The sequence below is a fragment of the Sabethes cyaneus genome, chromosome 3 (assembly GCF_943734655.1).
Source record: "Sabethes cyaneus chromosome 3, idSabCyanKW18_F2, whole genome shotgun sequence".
Classification (NCBI taxonomy): Eukaryota; Metazoa; Arthropoda; class Insecta; order Diptera; family Culicidae; genus Sabethes; species Sabethes cyaneus.
In genome coordinates, this window is record NC_071355.1 from 37,496,564 (window position 1) to 37,519,768 (window position 23,205).

General features: G+C 40.5%; 3 protein-coding genes across 3 annotated transcripts; 2 read left to right on the forward strand and 1 right to left on the reverse strand.

Moving 5' to 3' along the window:
* Window positions 1-256: 256 nt before the first annotated feature.
* LOC128743961 (poly(A) RNA polymerase, mitochondrial) lies at window positions 257-2,283 on the reverse strand. Its single transcript, XM_053840678.1, has 2 exons — window positions 2,119-2,283; window positions 257-2,058 (listed from the first exon to the last, which is right to left on the reverse strand). Exons 1-2 carry the CDS (start codon window positions 2,234-2,236, stop codon window positions 299-301), a joined length of 1,878 nt encoding a protein of 625 aa, XP_053696653.1. The 5' UTR covers window positions 2,237-2,283; the 3' UTR covers window positions 257-298.
* Window positions 2,284-2,748: 465 nt separating this feature from the next.
* LOC128743962 (uncharacterized) lies at window positions 2,749-10,875 on the forward strand. Its single transcript, XM_053840679.1, has 2 exons — window positions 2,749-2,857; window positions 9,493-10,875. The coding sequence occupies exons 1-2, from the start codon at window positions 2,853-2,855 to the stop codon at window positions 10,700-10,702; spliced, it is 1,215 nt and encodes a 404-aa protein (XP_053696654.1). The 5' UTR covers window positions 2,749-2,852; the 3' UTR covers window positions 10,703-10,875.
* Window positions 10,876-20,079: 9,204 nt separating this feature from the next.
* On the forward strand, window positions 20,080-22,504 carry LOC128743958 (ESF1 homolog). The gene is made up of 2 exons (XM_053840673.1): window positions 20,080-20,916; window positions 20,978-22,504. The coding sequence occupies exons 1-2, from the start codon at window positions 20,161-20,163 to the stop codon at window positions 22,502-22,504; spliced, it is 2,283 nt and encodes a 760-aa protein (XP_053696648.1). The 5' UTR covers window positions 20,080-20,160.
* The last annotated feature ends 701 nt before the right edge of the window (window positions 22,505-23,205 follow it).

The window sequence follows — 23,205 nt, forward strand, 5'->3', positions numbered from 1 at the left end:
TTTTGAAGTTGTTTCATTAATAATTCTTAATACGTTCTTTTTAATTGTAAACCATATTACATTTTCAAAGGTTTTGCCATCGTGGCTAGCCACGAAGGGGCAACCTAGTATAAATTAATTTGTTAGACAAGCACTGACAAAGCAAACAATTATTCATAAGCTCTTCAAAATAATAATTATTTTTCAACATCAATGTAGATGGAATGTGATATTTGAGTTTGCAATATCTGCAGTAAGTAGAAAATAGTTTCTCTTCAGTTATATTACGATCAATATTTGTCCTACAACTCACCCTTTATCACCTTCGTTTCACTTTCCGTTTCAGCTTGATGCCGTTGCTGGTATTAGCGGCCACGGAACCACCGGTAGCCGTTAACCCACTATCGGACTGTTTGGCGAGCTTACTGATTTCCTCCCGGGTCGTCTTCTGAATGTTTGCCACCTGTTGCTTCAGGGTGCGGTTTTTGTAGGCAGTTCCAGCTCCCACTGTATCGGCGAAAATGTCCTTCACATCCAGCATCCGCTTGGTGAAAAACATCTGCGGAGTGATGCGATCCTTGATCGATTTATTACCGAAAAGACTGACCAATCCCCAGTCGTCAGCGCTGGTCCGTGTGGACCGGTCATGCGTGTCCAGCAGCCACAGAGCATTTCGAACTTGAATTCGAAACAGTTCCGTCTCTTCGAGATTGACGTTCTTGCTCACGTTGAGGGTCGTCTCCAGTGGGTTCACAATGTACATCGGACTATGGTCCGGCTTCAGTATGGAGGAACCAAGGTTTAAACTGATGGCCCGCTGGGTGAAATCAAAACCGGCATAAAATTCGAAAAACTGCACCAGCAACTCATCTAGCTTAGCCTCATTTTTGGTTTTAAAATCTAACCTGCTTACATCGCGAAGAAATGGACAGCTCACATGGTTAGCATTTAGTCGCAGATCGTCTTTGGTTGCACTTTTTACTAGTTTATTAATAGCCGGAAGAATGGGCTCGTTCAATTGTTGCAAAAAGTACATTACCAGCATGGTCAGGGAGAAATTGGTAATCCAATAGCCGGGTGCTTGGTTTGTTAAACCAACTGATTTTGCCCACTTACGCACGCAGCATGTCAGTGGCTGAACGCGATCGTCTATCTGTGCGAAAAGATAAAGTAGTTCCGACATATGAACTCCTGTCAGATTGTTCATAGTTAAATCGATCTCCAGATCCAGGTGTTCATGGTGGTATTTGATTATAGGAACCCTCGCCTTTAGTATCCGGCGAACACTATTGACGCCGGGTAGAAATAGGTGAAGCACATCACCTAATGCTTCCAGCTGACGTTGAACTTGCGATCGCTCGTTTACATTCGATGCTTTTGTGTGGTAAACCAGACGAGAGTCACGATTCTGTTTCATACCTGCTTCGGATTCGAGATCTAAACTTATGTCCAAATCGCAGCCGATTTTCCCATAACCATTGACGGAGGAACCGAAAGGATAAGCAACTGCCTGGGGAAATATACCTTGCAGGGATGATTCCATCTGGCGAACAGCTAAAAATCGTAGACGCTTTCCGAGATCATTCAAGCAACAGGTTCGGTAATGAATCTTCATCTGATCTTCAACACTCTCGGCTGACAGTAGCAGGTCTTTCAATTCCATGTCTTTTATGGAACGCGATCCATCTACAGTGGATAGACTCCCACTGCTGACCTCCCGCTTAGAGTGACCTTTCTTTCCCTCTAATTTAGGCTTAGGACCAGCTCTAAACCACAGAAAAATTGACCTCGCACGAACACCTGGCCTCTCTTCATTGAACACTGCCGACTGCATAGCAGCATCGGCAGCTTCGGGTGCATTAAATTCTACCAAAATGTAATGACAGTCAGATTCGTCCTCTTTGAAACCTGAAGAGGTCCCACCAACGCGATAGTGGTGGGAGCTGACTATCGTGCCAAACTGCGAACAGTACGCTGTTAGCTCTGGGAACGACCTCTCCGAACTGACCTGAACCAGTATACTTCGACGGGCTTCAGCCCGTCGGTTTGCAAGCATGATGTCAAACGTGTGGCCATTATCTGAAATATACATCTCGGGATTATTGTCTCAACCGAATAAGATTTCGAAGAAAAACTTACCGCTAGCTAATCGTACTGTTGCTGGTCGTAGACGATCGATTTGTTTCCGCGCATCACACAGTAGGTTGGCTGGATTAGCTTGAGTCCTGCGCCAGGTCGTTCGGCACAGCTTGTACATACTTCACATTTAAAATAACAACCTACTGCCGATTATAATTCATTTGAAAACTGTTTTAAAATTTATAACGATGCGTTCGAAACTCGCATTCATGCACACCGCACACGATGATTACATGAATGCAGGCAGGCAAAGCAGCAGAACTGTCAACGAAAACGCAGTGGTTTGATTTGTTATCATAAGCAGCGATGCCAAAAAGTTTGCTACACAAAATCTTCAGCTGTACATCAGAAAATTTCAAAATTCTCACCAAATATTAATGAATCTTTACTTGATTTACCATTTTTTTAAAAAATTCTTATAACATAATTTTAACCAAGATTTTAACCATTGAAAAACACATGTATGAGTAAATATTGTTCACGTTTGTTGAAAGAAAAAATAAATTTTGGCAACCCTGATTATAAATTGTGCTGAATTTTTCTTCGCAGGTGCTGGTGTGTAATAATCAGTTCGAGCACCCCTTGGTCATATAAAACGAACGACGTACTGTCATTTTGCGGTAAAAGTGCAGATGTTTGTAAAACTGCGACGTATTTTTTTGCGAATAACTTTTAAATACCAGTGTTAATTGAAGAATTTTGTTGAGAGTTTAGATAAACAGGGCAGCCGTTGAATGAGGTAAGTATTATAATACTATAATTCCAATAAACGCACTCTATAAAACATTCTGGAAATTCATCAGTGTTTCCCATTTTTCCTAATCAAAAGTGTGGGCGAGACGGACAATATTCTATGCACTGTAAAAATAATTCACGTGAAATAGTGTAAAAATTTACCAAAGCAGAGTAAATAAGTTTACTCAAAACGAGTATTCACCTTTTCGCGTGCGTAATGGCGGCTAATGGGCAAAACTTTTGGAAAATATTTATTGTGCTTTGCAGCTGTACCTGGATTAATCCAGATTGTTTTCTCTAATGCCAATGCATATGACAAAACAAAACAGCAACATTGCAGTTGTCGTTCTTTCTTTTTGTCACTCACAGCATTCGCATTGTCGCACTTTTTGTGCCAGTCGCACTTTTAGGGTACAAGCGACATGCGACGCGACGCGACATTTCTTGCTGTAGTTATACGCGCAGCCCTTTTTCGCCCGAAGCAGGACTGTGCATTTAGCAACATGAGAGCGAAGTCGTGTTGCGTCGCTGTCGCGTTTACTCTGTACGGGGCCTTAGACTGCGGTGTCCAGTAAGGTGCAAAATGCGGGAAAAATGCTTATGGCAACTTAGCTAACGTACGCTTGACAGTTTTACAATGAGAAAAATGTCAATTTGACGTGAGCAAAGTTGCCAAAAGCATGTTGTTTTTTCCGAAAGTTGTGCCCACTAGCCCTATAAATGTATATCTTTATAGGGCTTTAACTAGCCGCCATTATAGGCACGCGAAAAGGTCGATAGACTACACTGAGAAAACTTTTCGTATAGTTTCTATGTGTCCCACACATAGATTTTTGCAATGTGCCCAGTTAATGAACTTTATATGCCAAACAGTTATAATTTATGGGTACGCGAAACTTTTGCACATACTATTCATATGCGTATATTTTTTATGTGTATAATTGCACATACTATTCATATCCGTATAATTTTTATGTGTATTTCTAGGCGGATTGTGCTTATATGTGGCACATGATAATCATATGGAATTTCATATGGAAATTTACCATTAGTTATGTGCAGAATATTTTGAGTGTAGAAATATTGCCCATTTCTTTAATAACAAAACGCGCTGCTCACTTTTTTGATAGCTTGAAATCGTTGCAGAGACGAATTTGCTTGGCTGTATGTATAAGTTATAACACAGACAAACAGACGAGACACTCGCGATAATTCCATCGTCCAATCAAAAGTACAAGGGTCCATGCCTAGTGGCACGGGCGCAGGCTTGAAGTAGGACTACGAATGTAGTGAAATTCGTCTCCCAATGCTAAAACCGGTGATATTTGTATATGAATTTCATATATAGATACTAAAGTTGCGCATTAAAGAATTGTGTTCTTACATGTGATACATGTTGGTGCAGATGTGGGGAATTATTTCGAACAGTTTCGGGTAGACGCAGATTATTTTTTGCAAAAATCTGGCATCCCAGGTTCCGCTAGGCAGCTTTAAACACATGTGTATGTGATACGATTTGTTTCGACCAAGGATACCAGACTTGCACATTTGTCTGCAAATTCCAGATTTTTGGAACAGCCTTGCAGATCATTACACTCAAAATAATCCACACGTCCTTTCCACGTGATAAATCACGTAAATTTCTCTACAGGGATTTACGTGACTTTCTGGTGATTGTTATTGGAAAAAATAATAACATCTATCCGATTTTCACGTTAACGCATTAGTATGCGTGCGAACTACCTGAAAATCACGTAAATAGTACAGGAAAAGCTGGGTGGAAAATATTCACATAACTTTTCAGGTAACTTCGACGTGAAATATATTTTGAGTGTATAAATTTGCAGATATTTGCAGTTTTTATGACTTTTATTGTTTTGGTGCAGATTTTTGTTCGAAGCTCTTTAAACTTTCACAGACTTCCTAAAAAAGTGTACAGATTTTCGCAGATTATTTTCAAACCAGAAAATTCGAGTAGCCGGAAAACTGCTCGATTTTTTCGGTTTTCAAACAGTTCCAGACACTTTTTTAGAAAATATGGCATCTCTGGTTTCGACTACATCATGGACACGCTGCTGTTTTGTTAAGGAAGGTTGGGAACACGATTACGATTCTGCCTGGACTGGCACTGGACCGCTGGCATCTGCATTTTGTTTCGTGATGCCGTAATTTACAGCAATTCGCCATTACGCTATGAAGGTCGTCTGTGGTGTGCTGGAAATGGCAAGGTCGCAGAAGTTTTACTATTTTCGCAGCTAAATAATAAACAAGCAAAGTAAAGAATGAAAGTTTCAATTTAATCATTCGTAAGCAAAATACTGCACCAGTCTGGCAGCTTTGTTTTAAATACATCGATGTTTTGAATCCAAGACGGTCGGCGTAATTTCCACTCCACACCAAACAATAATCGACTGCTGCCGCGTCCGGACAGGGAGATAAAATCGTAACTCTCATTATTATTTGTAATCCAAACAACGCGAAAATGATGCCGTTCGCAAAATCAATTCAACTGCTTCATATACTTATTCAGTAGTTCTTAAAAGAACTGATTGTTTTCTACCAGCTGTTAATAATACAAATCGAAGAAATTTACTGCTTGGCAGCAGCTTTTTTCGGACAGCATTCTCCGTTAGAACTTCTTTTGGCTTTGGAGTTTTCGAAGCCTTTGCTATGGTCTTTATTGACTTAGTAATCTTGCTTCTCGCTAGCAAGTTTGGTAGGCGAACGAACCGGAAACGCCAGTTCTTTGTTTGGACCAGCTTTCTCTTGTTGAAAACTAACTTCAAAGCCTTTTTCACGAATGTGTCCAACCTTGAAACGTCACAATTGTAGCTGGCGGCGATATACTTCTAGACGGCTTGCAACGAGGATCCGTTGACTCTTCGGTTTATTGGCGTCTCGCTTAATGAATTTGGATGTCTTCGTTGCCTTATTCCGGGGAAGAACAGCTGAAGCTCAACGATTTTCGAGCGGATTCTATAGAGCGTAAATTAAATACAATCAAACTTTGATCCCTTTGATTCAAAGGGAATTTAATCCATAGCTCTTCTCCTATATATTTCTGTCATCCGTGTTAGGGAAGTATTGGCGTGGGAAGGCAAAAATTTTTAGCAAAAATAAAATTAAAGCAACGTCATGAGTTAGAAGACCGCATGGTGAGTCACCACGTATTTATCGTTTTATAGATCAAATCAGAAGAAATTCTTCGTGATTTAAAGAATCAGCGACATTTGGAAATTTAAGTAAAGAAATTTAGTATGCAGAAAATTTTCATCTCTTCATAAACAAATTCGTTCGTCCTAAAAAGGACGTGTTGTGGTAAATTATGTGGTTGAAAATCCGGCCAGCAGAATGGCTTGAATGTTTGAAACAACATCTCCCAGGGTAATGGTGACAATGGTTACCGGACAGAGCATTTTCCATTAATTCAAGCTCTTCCGCTCCCGCAACCAAATATTCTAATATAGCAGATAATAGATCGATGCTCCGGTACCAACGCGTTCTGCGCACTCTACACCAAACAATGATCGGCTGCTGCTGCTGCTGCCGCTGCGCTGCGTTTTACCAGTTTACCGAGTCCAGTGAGGGAGATAATCGCAACTCTCTGCTGTCTGCTCTGTAGTCTGTACCGTACCGATGTCAATGCGAAAATGATGCCGTTCACCGGCTTACTTCTGATTATATACCAGGGCAAACGGCACCAAGTTGTAACAAAGGCGGATCAACGTAGGGCAGAGAATCATAGACACGAAAGAAAGGCGGTACAACGTACAACGAAACCGTACAATACATTGTTTGAACAAAACCGGTGTCCTGTGCTGCCTTAATGAAGAGCTACCAGTTTCTGCAGAGCAACCTAATATGAAGCATCGACATCGTCTTCATGCCACCGAAAATCAGTGGAAAGGCCGCAAAGCGCGATAGGAAAAAGAAGACAGAAATATTCTTCGGAAGGTTTGTCTTAATACAGTTTAAACATGTAAATTCTGACGGGTTCGTTCTTCGAACGCTCATACTAAACTGCCATCATCACATTAAAATGTGAGAAAAATCAATTTTACTGCTTCGTATACTTTTATTCAGTAGTTCTTAAAAGAACTGATTGTTTTCTACCAGATATTAGTAATGCAAATCAACGAAATTTACATCTAGGCAGCAGTTTTTTTCGGGCACCTTCTCCGCTGGAACGACTTCCTTTGACTCTGGGGCTTTCGGTGCCTTTGCTACGGTTTTCATTGGCTTAGTAGATTTTTGTTCGGGGGCACCATCGCATATTTACTAGTACAGCTTTAATCGGAACCGCCTTTGCAGCAGTTAGCAAAGATAAATTGTTTTCGTACGTTTTATCAACCTTGAACGAATCGGAAGCGCCTGTTCTTTTTGTTTGGACCAGCTTTTCGACAGCTAATTTCAAAACCTTTTTCACGAATGTGTCCAACCTTGGAACGTCACAATTGTGGCTAGCGGCGATTCACTTCTAACGGCGTGCAGCGAGGATCCATTGATTTTACTGGGTATTGATAGCAGCAAAAACCATATCGTTCGCTGGCGGGCGAGTCGGTGGCTTCTTCGGTTTGTTGGCGTCTTGCTTGGTGAATTTGAATGTCTTCGATGCCTTATTCCGAGCAAGCAGCAACCGCTGAAGCTCAACAATTTTCGAGCGGATTCTATAGAGCGTAAATGAAATACAATCAAAGGTCAGCTTAACCCATAGTTCATTTCGTATATATTTCTATCATCTGTGCTAGGGAAGCATTGGCGTGGGAAGGCAAAAACATGAAAATAATGAAATAATGAATATCCGTCTAAAATTTTCTCAATTATTAAACGTTTGTTTGGAAAGCATGGAATCTATTGTATTGTTATGGATTTTTTGAAAAATTTCCAATCGATTGATACCAATATCTCTAGAATCTGTTGACGGATGACTGAGTTATAAGCGTGCAAACCATAACCACTTTTCGTTACATGTTCCCTTTTCGTTTTTCTAAAGTGCACCCCAATATAGAAATCAAAGAAGTAGTCCTACTTCAAAAACCACTCATTTTTCAAAAAAGCATGTTTCGCAACATGGCCTTACCGCGGCGCGCGAGTGTTGCTTTGAGTTTTCAGTATAAAACCATTCAAATGTACAAAACCCTACAGCATAAAACCCTGCAAATGCAAGCTACTCCGCAACATGCATAACAGAGGGTGCTAGTGCAAGCAAAATGTGCAGGACGATGGTTTTTAAAGGATTTTCTTCTAAGTGTCATGTCAGTTCGTCAGTGGTTATAATGCTACTGGTAGGATCTGTAATCAAGATAGACTTTTATGTTTATGATGTTATGAGTCGCAAGCTCGTGGGTATGAAATGGGGAAGGCAAATGAGGAGCGTCCAATATAGCTCTAGCTAACCCAAGCCCCTACCTAGCGCCTCCACGTGGCCATACCCGGTAATGCTCTATTGAGCAGCCAAGCTAGGAGGTGCGATACTGTGTGTGTAGCTCCCGGCTGTCTGATCTCATAATCGAGGTTTTAGGCAGACGGCGGAGCCACACGATTTTGTTATTGGGAAGCATAATATAAGCTATTTTAATTATTCTTTTCGTTTTAGCTTATGAAGCATTTACTGCTATATAGTGAAAACTTTGGCCAATACGAGTGTTAATACTGCACATGGATATTGGATACCAGAAGAAAAATTAAATTAATTATTAGAAGCACTTGTGGAAACTAAAAGGACGCAACTCTATTCCATTCGAAGGACTGCTGGTGAGATTGTTCTATTTTTACCCATATATACCACATTTCATAAATAAACTAGAATCGGGAAGAGGGAGGGACCATCAGAGCACTTGTTTGAAGCGGTGGGCCTAGAGAGAGTGAAACAGTCAACTTTCTAGGGTTTATCTTGGCCCGATTAACAACACATCGTGGATAATGAGCGGGCTCTTCTCCCCACCTGCTGGAGTTATTCTGCATTAAGACGGTTTATTCAACGATTGACTCAGGTGACTTAGCCCTTGGAAGGAGATGAAGTAAGTGATGTTGCTTATCGACCAATTCCCTTTTGGCCCTTCATACAGTTCATACAGTTGGGAAACATGACCAATCGTTGAATATGTTCAACTCTTTTTGACATGATAGGCTCATTGCTATGAACGGATGTTCTGCTAAGGCAGGTGGTAGTACCATATATTCATATTCATGATGTTATGAGTTGCGGATGTGTCTCCAACGAAAGCCGGTGATCGACTGATGACGCGCACCGTAAGGCAAAGGCAAACAATGTTTCAAATACAACCTTTCAAATTATGCCACGGATATGACTCGAATACAATCATAAGGAAGATTAACCCATAGCTCATCTCGTATATATTTCTGTCATCCGTGCTACTGTGTTACCTGACTCACTGCGAATATGCGTTGTGTTCGCGGGATCGTGTTGGTTCGAAAGGTTTCGAAAAATATCGCCCTTGTATCGAAAATATCGTTAATTTTGATCACTAAAAATTTCCAATCCGGATCCGGAATTTCCAAACGGTTTTATTATCTCGTGCAATTTAGATATTGAGAATTCGCGCACATTTGATACGTTTTAAAGCTTAAGAATTAATATTTATCTTATATATTTCCTCAACTTTCTTTAACATCTAGCAATATGGAAGAACCTGAACAAAACGATATGGACTCTGCCGATGATGCCGATTATGTATTGTTAGAACCTAAACTGGAAACCATATTGGAGGAAACGGTCATCGACGAACTTACCGTCCAGCAGCAAAAATCGCATCAAGACAATACGCCATACGAAGAATGCGTCGGGCCGGAAGATGCTGCCCTGGTCAATCGGTTTGAGATGTACACATATTTTTTTTGTGGGCAGACTTCTAGAATGCCCGTGTGTACTTGGGTAATTCGGTCTAATTCACCAGCCGAATTTAAGGATTACATGTACATACTAGCAAAGCAGTACATGAAACAGGCTATAGAATTTTCATCACCAAATGAGCCTGTTTGGTCGTCGAAAGAAGTACCCACGCAGGAGGATTTAACGAATTACATTGTGTTCAAAGATCGCACTTCAAAGAGAAAGTACGTCCTGGAGGACGCTGAAGAGTTCATGCTTCAACGATGGGCACATAAGAATATCCTTGTTCAACTGTATGTACATTCGAAAGAAATTAACAGTAAATTCGCTTACGACACTGTCAAAGCAAAATTATTTATCAAACCCGCCAACCCTACAAATGTTGACCGCGAGGCACTGAATGAACAGAGGTTACAGAGCATGGTTAAACGGCTAGAGAAAATTCACTTTCAACGACTTGTGCCGAAAATCGACGACGCATTCAAATTATGGGCCCGTCTAATTTTGCAATCTCCTCTGCGTGACCGCCATAAACTTTACTACCAACAACCACCAGAACCATTGCTAGATAATTTCGTGGTTTTAGAGAAAACAAGACCCAAGAGAGCAGCCGTGGGTCCGGCTCAACCTAAAGATTGTTCCGACGGGTACGGGTTCGAAGAGGAAGTTCAAGTCCTGCGAAGAACGGTTACGCAGATAAAAGATCTAGTCGAAATGCTGGATCGACGAGTCGAACTGCTGGAAGAAAAATGCCATGGCTTCAATCGGAATATTCTCGAAGGTGATGTTCCTCCTGCAAAGAAGCCCAGATGGGATGACGATGACGACGACGAGGTGGAAGCGGAAGGGGATATGCAAAACGATGAGCCGATAATCGATTTGCCTCCAGGGGACATCCTATCAGTTGATTCGGTAGCGTCGGTTGCGGGACAGCAACGTGCCAGTCCGGATCCTTTGCGTGACGAAATTAAACAAGAAGATGACAGTGATTGGTAATTGGGCTGTGTACAGTGAAGAATGGATTCGAAATAATATGTAAGTTTTAATTAAAAGGTTATAATGCCGGTGTTAATTGATTCCATTCGACGCAGTGAGTTTCAAAATTCTATTAATGTAAATGCATGTTACGAACGACGATAACTTATACAGACAACTGTAGGAAAAAAATATGGCTCTAAAATATAACGAAACGACTACTGAGAGCGTGGGGTAGGGTCAATGCATTGATTTACTTATGTGTCCATGTCCGCCGGTCCGGCAGGACAAAGGGATGAAATCAGAGATCTCGACTGCTGACGGTTACCCGCCATGGCTTTTACCTGCCACCAGGACAGGTTCTCGCAGTGGCGACTCGTGGTGGTTTAGCTTACCTGTTCAACCAGCGAAAAATACAAATTAATACGCAGCTTTTTTATTATCGAAATTCTATATTTTATTCATAAAACAAACATTAGGGGTATTCACGTAGCGCTTGCTATGTTGCGTAAACGGTGTATTTCGTGTATATGCTGCCGCAATTCGCATAGCAGTTCCGGTTTCTATGGAAGCGGCAGAGTAGCGGCAGTATAAATACGCAATACTCCGTATAGCGCTACGTAAATACCCCTATTATTTAAATAACAACGGAATACGGCGGTTTACTTTACCAGCAAACTCGTCTCTGAATTTTAACTACGAACCTAAGACTTTCCGTTCAATTTACCTATTGAACCAAATTCAAGAATAACCACCACACGCACCACAAGCAATATGCGTAAGTTGTTCAATGCTAAAGATGAACGAGTTAATGAGAAAATTTTGCGAATAACGCATGCCATCCCCTTCGTACCAATACATTGTTCCTGGTGCGAATCTCTAAAGCAACGTTCAAGCGTCGTATTGAACGTTTTGCTCATTAGCTTCGTGACTAGATAAAATGGAATCAAAGCGCAGGCCCTAGGGATATGTGGTAGTAAGTTGTTCAATGCTGAAGATGAACGAGTAATGAGACAATGATGCGCCCGCGCTTTCGAGTAAAAGCTGTTTCACATTCTCTTTTTATCTCCTTCGTACCCAGAATCAACACCAGGAATAATGTGTTGGTATATGCTAGTGCATTGAGATCAAAGCAACGTTCAAACGTCGTGTTGAACGGTTTGCTCAGCAGCTTCGTAAACTAAACTAAACTAAATTTACCGAATTATTCGTATTGCATATGCGTATTGCAGTGATGAAAAAATTTTTTGTCGGGTTGAATTTTGTTGCCTGTCCTATGAACAGGTTGAACATGCGGACGAGTCGCCACTGGGTTCTCGTCTACAGCCCGGATGTCGCTGCCTAAGCTGCGTCGCCATGAGCCTCTGGGTCTGCCTCTTCTACGCTATCCTTGTGGATTTCAGTCGAGTGCTTCTCTGCAAACCTCGTTCGCTCCTTTCCTCGAGGTGTGTCCGAACCACTTCCACCTACGTTAACAAATTTCTGTGGCTATCGGCCGTTGATGACTCCGACGATGGAGTTCCTTATTGGATATCCAGTTATCAGGCCACCAGGCACGAATGATGTATCGCAGGCACCGGTTAATGAATACCTGCAGTTTTTGCGTTGTCTCCGCTGAGACACACCACGTTTCACAGGCATACAGCAGTACGGATTTAACGTTTGAATTAACGGAAAACTAGCAGTCATTAACTTTTCGTCGGAGAGCCCTATTTCGGAAGCAGATTTTGGGTCCAAAAGCGGGGTTTTGTTTATGAAAATGTAAATACTGCATTCTTCTTGCCAATGTGAACACAGCGAATATATTTTCATGAACAGAATTTTTGTTTCAAACAAAAAAACTGCTTTTGAAATTGGTAGAAACGATGACGACTAATTTCACATTAAAGATTCGGGTTTCCGTACATAGAGTGATCTGGTTTGAGCGCCAGTCTTGGTACCACCATCGGGCGTTGTCTGGCTTTCAAAATATTGAAAGGCGTCTACCTGCTCAACTTGTTGTCGCGCTACTGTGAAGTTGGTGGAATTGTCAGTGTTCACTACCCTAGACTTAGTTTTCGCTACATTAACTGTGAGACCTGCTGCCTGCACTCAAAATATTCTGCACATAACTAACAGTAAATTTCCATATGAAATCTATACCTATAAAGAAGGATTTCTGTCTGTCTGTCTGTCTGTCTGTCTGTCTGTCTGTCTGTCTGTCTGTCTGTCTGTCTGTCTGTCTGTCTGTCCTGTGTTCCTTATAGAATCAAAAACTACTGAACCAATCGGCGTGAAAATTTGCATGTAGAGGTTTTTGGGGCCAGAAAAGGTTTTAGTGATGGTTAGAGACCCCTCCCCCCACTAAGAGGGGGGGCTCCCATACAAATGAAACACAAATTTCCTCATAACTCGAGAACTAATCAAGCAAATAGAACCAAATTTGGCATGTGGGTGTTTTCGGTGACAAGAATTTATTCTAGGGTAATTTGAGACCCCTCCCCTCTTTATAAGGGGAATTATAACTCCTGTCCCCTTTAAGAGGGGGGGTTTCCATACAAATTTCCTCATAACTCGAGAACTAATCAAGCAAATGGAACCAAATTTGGCATGTGAAAGTTTTCGAGGGCAAGAAAATTTTCTATGTTGAATTAGGACCCCTCCTCACTTTAAGAGGGGGGGCTCCTGTACAAATGAAATACCAATTTCCTCATAACTCGAGAACTAATCAAGCAAATGGAACCAAATTTGGCATGTATGTGTTTTTGGAGACAAAATTTTTTTCTATGATGAATTGGGACCCCTCCCCACTTTAAGTGGGGGGGGGCTCCTATACAAACGAAATACAAATTTCCTTATAACTCGAGAGCTAATCCAGCAAATGGAACCAAATTTGGCATGTAGGTGTTTTTGGAGGCAAGAATTTTTTCTATGATGAATAAGAACCTCTCCCCACTTTAGGAGGGGGGGCTCCTATACAAATGAAATACAAATTTCCTCATAACTCGAGAACTAATCAAGCAAATAGAACCAAATTTGGCATGTGGGTGTTTTCGGTGACAAGAATTTATTCTATGGTAAATTGAGACCCCTCCCTCTTTATAAGGGGAATTGTAACTCCTCTCCCCTTTAAGAGGGGGGGCTTCCATACAAATTTCCTCATAACTCGAGAACTAATCAAGCAAATGGAACCAAATTTGGCATGTGAAGGTTTTCGAGGGCAGGAAAATTTTCTACGGTGAATTAGGACCCCTCCCCACTCTAAGAGGGGGGGGGCTCTTGTACAAATGAAATACAAATTTCCTTCTAACTCGAGAACTAATCAAGCAAATAGAACAACATTTGGCATGTGGGTGTTTGTTTTGGTGACAAGAATTTATTCTATGGTGAATTGAGACCCCTCCCCTCTTTATAAGAGGAATTATAACTCCTCTCCCCTTTAAGAGGGGGGGCTTCCATACAAATTTCCTCATAACTCGAGAACTAATCAAGCAAATGCAACCAAATTTGGCATGTGAAGGTTTTCGAGAGCAAGAAAATTTTCTATGGTGAATTAGGACCCCTCCCCACTTTAAGAGGAGGGGCTCCTGTACAAATGAAATACAAATTTCCTCATAACTCGAGAACTAATCAAGCGAATTGAACCAAATTTGGCATATGTGTGTTTTTGGAGACAATTTTTTTTTCAATGATGAATTGGGACCCCTCCCCACTTTAGGAGGGGGGGTCCTATACAAACGAAATACAAATTTCCTCATAACTCGAGAACTAATCCAGCAAATGGAACCAAATTTGGCGTGTAGGTGTTTTAGGAGGCAAAAATTTTTTCTGTGATGAATTAGGACCTCTTCCCACATTAGGAGGGGGGGCTCCAATACAAATGAAATACAAATTTCCCCATAACTCGAGAACTAATCAAACAAATAGAACCAAATTCGGCATGTGGAGGTTTTTGGAGGCAAAAATATTTTCTACGGTGAATTAGGATCCTTCCACACTTCAAGAGGGGGGGCTTCTACACAAATGAAATACAAATTTCCTCATAATTCGAGAACTAATCAAGCAAATGGAACCATATTTGGCATGTGGGTGTTTTTGGAGGCAACCATTTTTCCCATTATGAATTAGGACTTCTTACCTTTTTAGGAGGGGGGGGGGGCTCCCATTCAAACGAAATACAAATTTGCTCATAACTTTAGAACTAATCAAGCAAATGGAACCAAATTTGGCATGTGAGAGTTTTAGATGGCAGAATTTTTTTTCTGTGGTGTATTACGACCCCTTTCCCTTTTAAGAGGGTGGGCTTCCATACAAATGAAATACAAATTTCCTTATAATTTGAGTACTAATCAAGCAAATGGAACCAAATTTAGCATGTAGGAGATTTTTGAGTCTTGAATTTATTTTACGATAGTTAGAGACCTCTCACCCCTGTGGTAGGGGGATATGGACTCTCATACAAATAAAACAGAAATTTTTGCGAAACTCAAAAACTAATCCAACTCGAGAAATTCAAGACTCTTCCATAAAACATTAATCAATAACAAGACCACAAAAACTATCTATAGTAACACTAGATCATTCAGGACGAGCCGGTCGCGAGTGTTGCCGGTGACCTGCCGTCGGAAGCGCCGCCCACTGGGGGGCTTGCAAAACTCGAGATAGTGACAAAGATCATCCGAGATTCATGATTTATGTACAACACAGGTTAATTTGTGGCAATACGAAGTTTGTCGGGTCAGCATGTGCAATTATACATATAAAAAATATACGCATATGAATAGTATGTGCAAAAGTTTCGCGTACACATAAATTATAATTGTTTGGCATATAAAGTTCATTAACTGGGCAAATTGCAAAAATCTATGTGTGGGACACATAGAAACTATACGAAAAGTTTTCTCAGTGTGGGAGCTCTCGGAGAGGTCATCTAACTTGCTCTGCATACCATTTCGGCGTTGTGCGAGCAAGACAATGTCGTCGGATAGGTCGAGGTCATTTAGCTGCTCCATCGTTAGAGGATTCCAAGACAATCCTCATTTTGGTCTACTCTACCGTCAATTGCTCCAACTAATATCTCATCCATAATGATGAGAAACAGAAGCGGTGATAAAATGTAGCCCTATTTCATGCCAGCAGTAACCTTTATGGGGTCGGACAAGACGCCATCATGCAAAATCTTGCACGAGAATGCCTCGTAATGAGCCTCGATGAGATGGACTAGCTTATCTGGAACTCCTCTACGCCTAAGTGCGCCCCAGATGTTTTCGTGGTTGAGTCGGTCGAACGCCTTTTCGAGGTCAACGAACACCAGCAGAAGAGAGTCCTGGAATTCGTTGATCTGCTTGGCTGACACGGTACTGTCAAATGAATCAAAATTGAGTCAAAGTGGACGAATCATCCCTGTCTTCTAGCAATCATTACTAAGGGGGCATCCATAAAGTACGTCACGCTTATAGGGGAGACGGGGGGTTGACCTAATCGTGACGATTTGTGACGTAGGGGGGAGGGGGGGTATGAAGTTATGTGACGTCACATGAAAAAAAAAATCAAATGGAAAATTTATTCGGGAAATTATAATTTAGCCTTCATTTTAAGATACAACTATTGAAAGCTTCTATAAAATTAACGTACTGATAGATTTTAAAACAAATAGTTAAATTTTTTGAATGAACACTTTTTTGAACATATATGTGTGAACAGAACTCATTTATTCTATGTAGTATGAACTCTCCATTAAGGCTTTACAGAATATGCAGTACACCGCTAAAGAGCTGCTTGAGTACCGCCCTGCCTAAAAGATCTTTGCAACCGCAAATAGCAGTCGCACAAACTCCTGAAGGGTTACGGGATGCTACCAGAGACCCACGGCAATGTTTTCCCTTGATATTCGTGCTGAACTCAATCGATGAACAAAAACTCATACCGAAGTTCCACGGCTGCTTTTAAGGTTTTTCGGTATAATTTATATTGCCCCTCACTCAAAAGCTCTCTGAAGGATAGGGCTTAAGCCACTTGCGGATTAAATTTCGCATCTAAGGTAGTGTTGAATGATTACACGATTGAAGAAATACACAAAATGACAAAGTCCCTCGGAAAAGTTCTTCCAAGGCGTGTTGCTGCAAGACGTCAGCTGGAAGTCCTGATTCTTTCAACTAGATCAGACGAATTTGAGTGGATGAATGTAAAGGGCGTAGATATGCGCGTAACATTAATCGACGGCACATCAGCGACTTCTGAAGCATATCCGATTGCAGCAATTGAAGATCATCTTCAAAATCTATGAATCGATGACTTATAAGCGCGAAAATTTGCCTTTTTTTTATTCGCTAAAATTCATTTGATAGCTTTAAATAAAAAGGTTGGAATGAATATTTAATTTTTTTGTTGTGAAGGGGGGGGATTGCCGTGACGTGACGTACTTTATCAGGGGGGGGGGGGGTCACGAATGTGTGACGAAATGTGAAAAGGGGGGGTGCGTGACGTACTAAATGGATGTCGCCTAAGATGACTTTGTTCGACGTTTCGCCACTATTTCTTGCTAACGTTACGTGTTTTTTTATCATCTCCCAAAATACGTTCAAACCCAACAGTCGGACAATTCAAACCCATATAAGTACTAATTTACTGCAAATTTAAAGTAAATGGACCCAAAAGTCTGATTGCGAGCTCCAATTTCTACGTCGGGAACTTAAAGGTAAAGAAATCAGAAAGCTAAGTTGGTGAAAGAAAGTTGATCGAGACTAACGAGATAATTACTTTAACTTTGGATAATTACTTGGGTAATTTGGAGATGTACTCTCGTTGAACTATAAAAAATATGCTTAACACTAAAAAGTACAATATTGAGATTGCTGACAGTTACCGTACGCACACTGTGCCGAGTATACGTACACGCGATTTGTTGCTGCTGCTGTTGGTTTTTCCATGATGTTTTTCAAACTGGGGGAAAACAAACCACCAGCACAACTGCAAATTAGCAAGCTCTATGATAATATGACACTTTATTTTTTTGCCCCTTAACATTTCGAAAGTTTTTGAAGAGGGGGGGGGGGGGGTGACATAAACTTTTTTCCAAATTTAATAAGCCTTTTTTCATTTTGAAATGGTAAATTTAAAATAAATTCAGACTCGAAGCGGAATCGATACAATATCAATAGGAAATCGATGATTGGAACCAAATTTGAAGAGTTGTTTTAATTATCTGGAAAAAACATATTTTCACCTGTTTCTTTTTTCAGGTTTTTAAGCAATACTGAAATCTACAAAAAAATTTATCGAATAGAATTTATTTAATGAATAAGAAGGGTAATTGTACCCGAAGTGTCTGAGAAAAATATTTTGTTCAGAATCGCTACCCAAGCTACCAAAAGTTCAAATTTCACTTAAAGAACGGGGCTGTTGTAAATAAGAAATTAGCACATCGAGTAAAATCAATGCAGATCGCATATTTCAGCAACGGAACAGTGGAATACATCTATCTTCCGCGTGTTCACGGTAAAACTAAAGGAATGTATGAATGTCAAAAATGCTGTTCAAATATTACGAACACAGAGAACAGCCCAAGTAACAACGGTAGCTGAATTGCAAGAGCAATGGCTGTTTACGGGTTGGTTTAAGGCGATCAAAGCTGCATAAAGTAAGCGCTCAAATGGTGTTTAAATAAGCGATGTGTAAGCTACTTTAAGTTTTTCAAACCAGTTCTCTTCCAAAAGCTGATAAAAAAGCTTAATAGCGGATTTTTTTTGCTAAACAATCTGCTTCTAAACAGCCATAAACATCAAACCGTTTTACGGCTGCTTAAAGGTGTTAAAATGTAGAGTGGAAGCTTTCATTATGCTCACAGCTTTCAAACTACTTTCAGTCTGCTTAAGGGTGTTAAAGTGGCTTTACAAACTTCTACCAAGTTTTCATTCGGCTCACAGCACACATACTGTCAGATCATAGAATTTCGCAATTCGGCTGACAGCAAAAGTTTGTCAGTTATCGACATTATCGACTGCTACACGCTAGACGGGCTAGGTTTCAGGTGTAAAGATATTCTCACTGTCTGTTCTGCAGATGCAAATGGGGCGGATCATACGGTGAGTGCTTATGGATCAAAAGATGGCGGGTTCAATTCCCGGAAAAAAGACATGCAATTTTAATTAGCTAGCTTACTTGTACGAATTAAAGTTATTCGTAACTAAAAATATCGCGTTCACGGCGAAATAAAAATGACGCGTTCCATTTTTTTAAATTTAAAAATAGATTTTTTTTTGGCTGCATAAAGGTTGATGAAGCGTTGATTAAGCGACTGGAAAAGTAGATTGCAAAACTATTTCTCGTTCTAAAAATAGAATTGACAGCATTGCGCAAATTGGCTATTTAAAAGTGCAAAAAAGTTTCTATTAAGCTTCATTGCAGCTTCGAAAGCAGCTATTAATTAGCTTGAAGCTTGATAAAATCACCAGATTTAGATGTTTAGGAGCTGAAAAAAGGTTTTCATTTCTAAACCTAAACCATAGATCAGCCACAGGTTGAATAAAATCAGCTATAAAAGCGTTTGATCAGACTGGAATTGTTACTTGGGAGACTACCAGGTAATTGACAAAAAGTGTGTAAAAGGTTTCTATGTAATCTACGAGTAATCCTTCCATAGAGCACTTCTCGAGCAGTAAGTGGCAAACTAAATCTTGATGTCGCTGCCATCGCTGCTATGTAACTCCAGCACAAAGAAATATTGATAAAGGTACATGGATGTTTTTTGATACGTTTGGCAAACTATTTCTGGAGGGCGCTTCCGACAGATTTTACACATAAAAATTCGATTACTTCCTTCGAGCCTGTTAATCTGTTCTCTGTGTTACGAACACGTTCGCCATTATGGCTCGTAAAAAGCTGGATAGGTTACCGAATGGAGTACTCGAGTTCAAAGGTGGTAAGTTGCAAAACAAAACTCTAACAATCTTTCATTAAATAATTTAATATCGGTTAACATTAATAATCGAAGTTAAGTTAAGGAAGAGTATCATGAATAAATACAAAATTTAGCTGAACTTGTGATTGAAATTACAAAACAATATTTACTTGTATAGGAAAAAATACTAGTCGAAAAAGGTAAAGGAAAAATCAGGGAAATCTCAAAATTGTGATAGACTCTCTCAAAATCATTTTCATTTCTGACAATAAATATTAATAGTAGTTTTAAATACTGTGATTGTGAGAACGATTATTTAAAACATTTTGAAACAAACACGGGTTTTCAGTTTTAAATAGACTCATTTTAACGTGTAGAATTGGATGGTAATTGAGCTTCTTAGGGCGCCCCTCGGAATACAGGTAAGTAAAAAAGTAAACAAAAAGAGATTGACAGATCTCTAATTCGCTGGTACTTGCTGATGGAGCATGCTGCTTTTTGTTTTGCAGCTTTCGTTTCTCGTCTTTCAGTTAAGTTTCCGAGATTCCAACCGTGCCAGTTGCCGTGTTTGTTATAAAGGTAAAACAATTAGGCTAACAATATGGCCAAAACGAAAAAGAACAAGCAATCCGCCGGGGAAACGCATTCCAACGGCAGCAGTGATAAAACGTCGAAAATTTGGACCGACGAACGTTTCGTGCATTTGGTCAATGATCCTCGGTTTAAAGGCATCCCGAAGACGGAAAAGAAGGTCAAGATCGATAAGCGCTTTCGGTCTATGTTCGATGATGAACGGTTCAACGTGAAGCACACGGTCGACAAGTACGGCCGAAAAGTGAAACAAGGCGATAGCGAAGAGCTGCGCAAATACTATGAGCTGGGTTCATCCGAGAGTGAGGAAGAAGAGTCGCAGAATTCAAGCCCGCCAAGTAGGAAAAGCAAGTCAGAGAAAAAGTCGAAACCGGAATCGAAGAAGGATGCTGCATCCGAAGAAGACGACGAGCAGAGCGATAGTGATGCGGATTCGTTGGAATTGGACGATGAAGAGAAGGCAATGGCCATGACGGACAAAATGAAGTCCAGATTGGAGAGTTCGGAAATCGATTATGCTAGAGGAGAAGGTGCGATCGCAACGGACAGCTCTTCCGATGATGACTCGGACGAGGATGAAGGTGGAGACGATGAAGTGTTTATCGAACACGTTTGGGGTGAACTAGATGCGGATGCTGATCGAACGGATGAATCTTCGAGAAGATTAGCACTCTGTAATGTGGATTGGGACAGGATGCGAGCGGTAGACATAATGGTTATGCTGAGTTCATTTCTCCCCCGCGGATCAACTATCCTGAGCGTTACAGTAGGTGTTGCATATAACATTTAGTGTTAGAAATATCAATTAACATTGTTAAAATTTTTAGATTTATCCATCGGAATTCGGTAAAGAACGCATGAAGGAAGAAGAAGAACGTGGCCCACAGGAACTGACCGGACAGCAAAGCGATGATTCTGATTCTTCCGATGAAGAATTGAACGAGGAAGAAAAAAAGGAAAAGGAAATCGAACGTCTTCGAGAGTATCAGCTGAATCGACTGAAGTACTACTATGCTGTAGTCGAGTGTGACACCGTTCTGACGGCAGATAAGCTGTACAAAGAGTGCGATGGTGTTGAGTACGAAAGTACAGCCAACAAGATAGATCTTCGGTTCATACCGGACGAGATGGAGTTTGACGACGAACCGAAAGAACAATGCACAGAACTGCCGGAAGTGGGAAAATATGAACCAAGAGTTTTTACCACAACGGCTCTTAATCAGGCTAAAGTTGAACTAACTTGGGATGAAAACGACGTTGAACGCAGGGAGTTCAACGAGAAAGTTAGAGCCGGAAAGATTGATGAGCTATCCACGGCAGACTTGCAGAAATACGTGGCTTGTAGTAGCAGTAGCGGTAGTGAAGACGATGAAGAGGAAAAGGTAAACGATAATTCAGCAAACTCTTCTGTTGAATCTGAGGACGAACAACCTAAAAAGCTTAAAAAGCAGGATATGATCGCTAAGTACAAAGCTCTATTGGGAGATATTCAAGAGCAGGACGAAAAAGAGAAAAATGAGAAGGTTGAAATGGAGTTCACTTGGAAAGTGAACGGAGACAGTGGTCATGAGTCAAATGCTGACGATGAGTCCGATGGTGAAAGACCAAAAAAGAAAGTAGATAACGCAAATCCGTTTGAAAAAATTCTGGAAAAAACGAAAGAAAAGAAGAAACGTCGCAAAGAGTTGAAAAAGAAAAAGAAACGAGGTGAGCTGCACAGTGACGGCGAAGAAAACGGGGAATCTTCAGAGGACGATCTACCGTACGGTGTTGATTTGAATGATCCATTTTTTGCAAGTGCCTTTGACGAAAAGGAATTCGACTTGAAAAAGCCAAGCAAAAAAGAAAAAAATAAGAAGCACACCGACCAGGACCATTCGGAAGATGAGGAAGAAGCCGCAAGAAAACGAGCTGAGCTCGAATTGATTATGCAGGATGACGAGGAAGTCGAAGACAAAAGTCATTTCAATCTGAAAAAAATTCAGGAAAACGAAATTGATCTAAAAACCGTATCGAAGTCAAAGCGGAAACGGATCCTGAAAAAGACGAAAAAACAAATCGAAGAACAACGACAGCAGCGGCAGGATGAAACCGGGGATGGTTTTGAGATCGATGTGGAAGATGCTCGCTTCCGGGCGGTGTACGAGAAGCCGGAGTTCAATATCGATCCCACCAATCCGTCGTTCAAAAAAACCAAAGCGATGGAGAAACTTATCGAGGAAAAGTTAAAGAAGAGACCGCTCGAGGACAACGATCTGCCACAAGCAGACAGTGCTGTTGAGGTAAAAAAAGCGAAAAAAGATGTCAACACCAGCTTGCTGGTAAAAAGCATAAAACGAAAGATTGGCAAATAAATCTTTTAATCTATTTTTTAAGTTAGATATTTTTTAAATCACTTTCGCTAATTTGACGAATTTGTATAAAAAGCACGTTGAACCATTGAAACAAGGATCATGGTAACTGTTACCATATTAGAGGGTAAAATTAACAGTCCACACCAGTGAGTTTTGGGAGAAATATGTCTGTTTAGCTTAAGGTGAAATTAGTCGTCATCGATTCTGCAAATTTCAGAAGCAGTTTTGTAGTTTCAAATAAAAATTTTGTTCATGAAAATATATTCGCTGTAGGTATTCAGATTGGCAAGAAGTATGCAGTGAATACATTTCTATAAAAACTGTTTCCGCAATTGGGCTCGCCAACGATAAGTTAATGACTGTTAATTTCTCGTTAAGCATAGTTTTAGTCAAAATTATTATACCTTAATTTCGGCGTTACCCCGATGCATAACAAAATTAACAGAATCGTAGTCAAAATTACTAGACATTATTCAATAATATTCATGGTAAAATTATCTGAGAACATGTTGCTTGTACAAGAATCATGGTAAATTTGAATAGCTTTTTCATGGCAGGTGCTTACAAAAAGCAAGCGTTTCCTGCTAAATGGTACGAGATACAGCCTGAATTCGTTAATTGGGCCACGACTGCACTCTAGCTGATTCGCTAATTGGGCCGACTGACAGTTGTTAGAAATTTCTAAACTCGAAAATTCCATA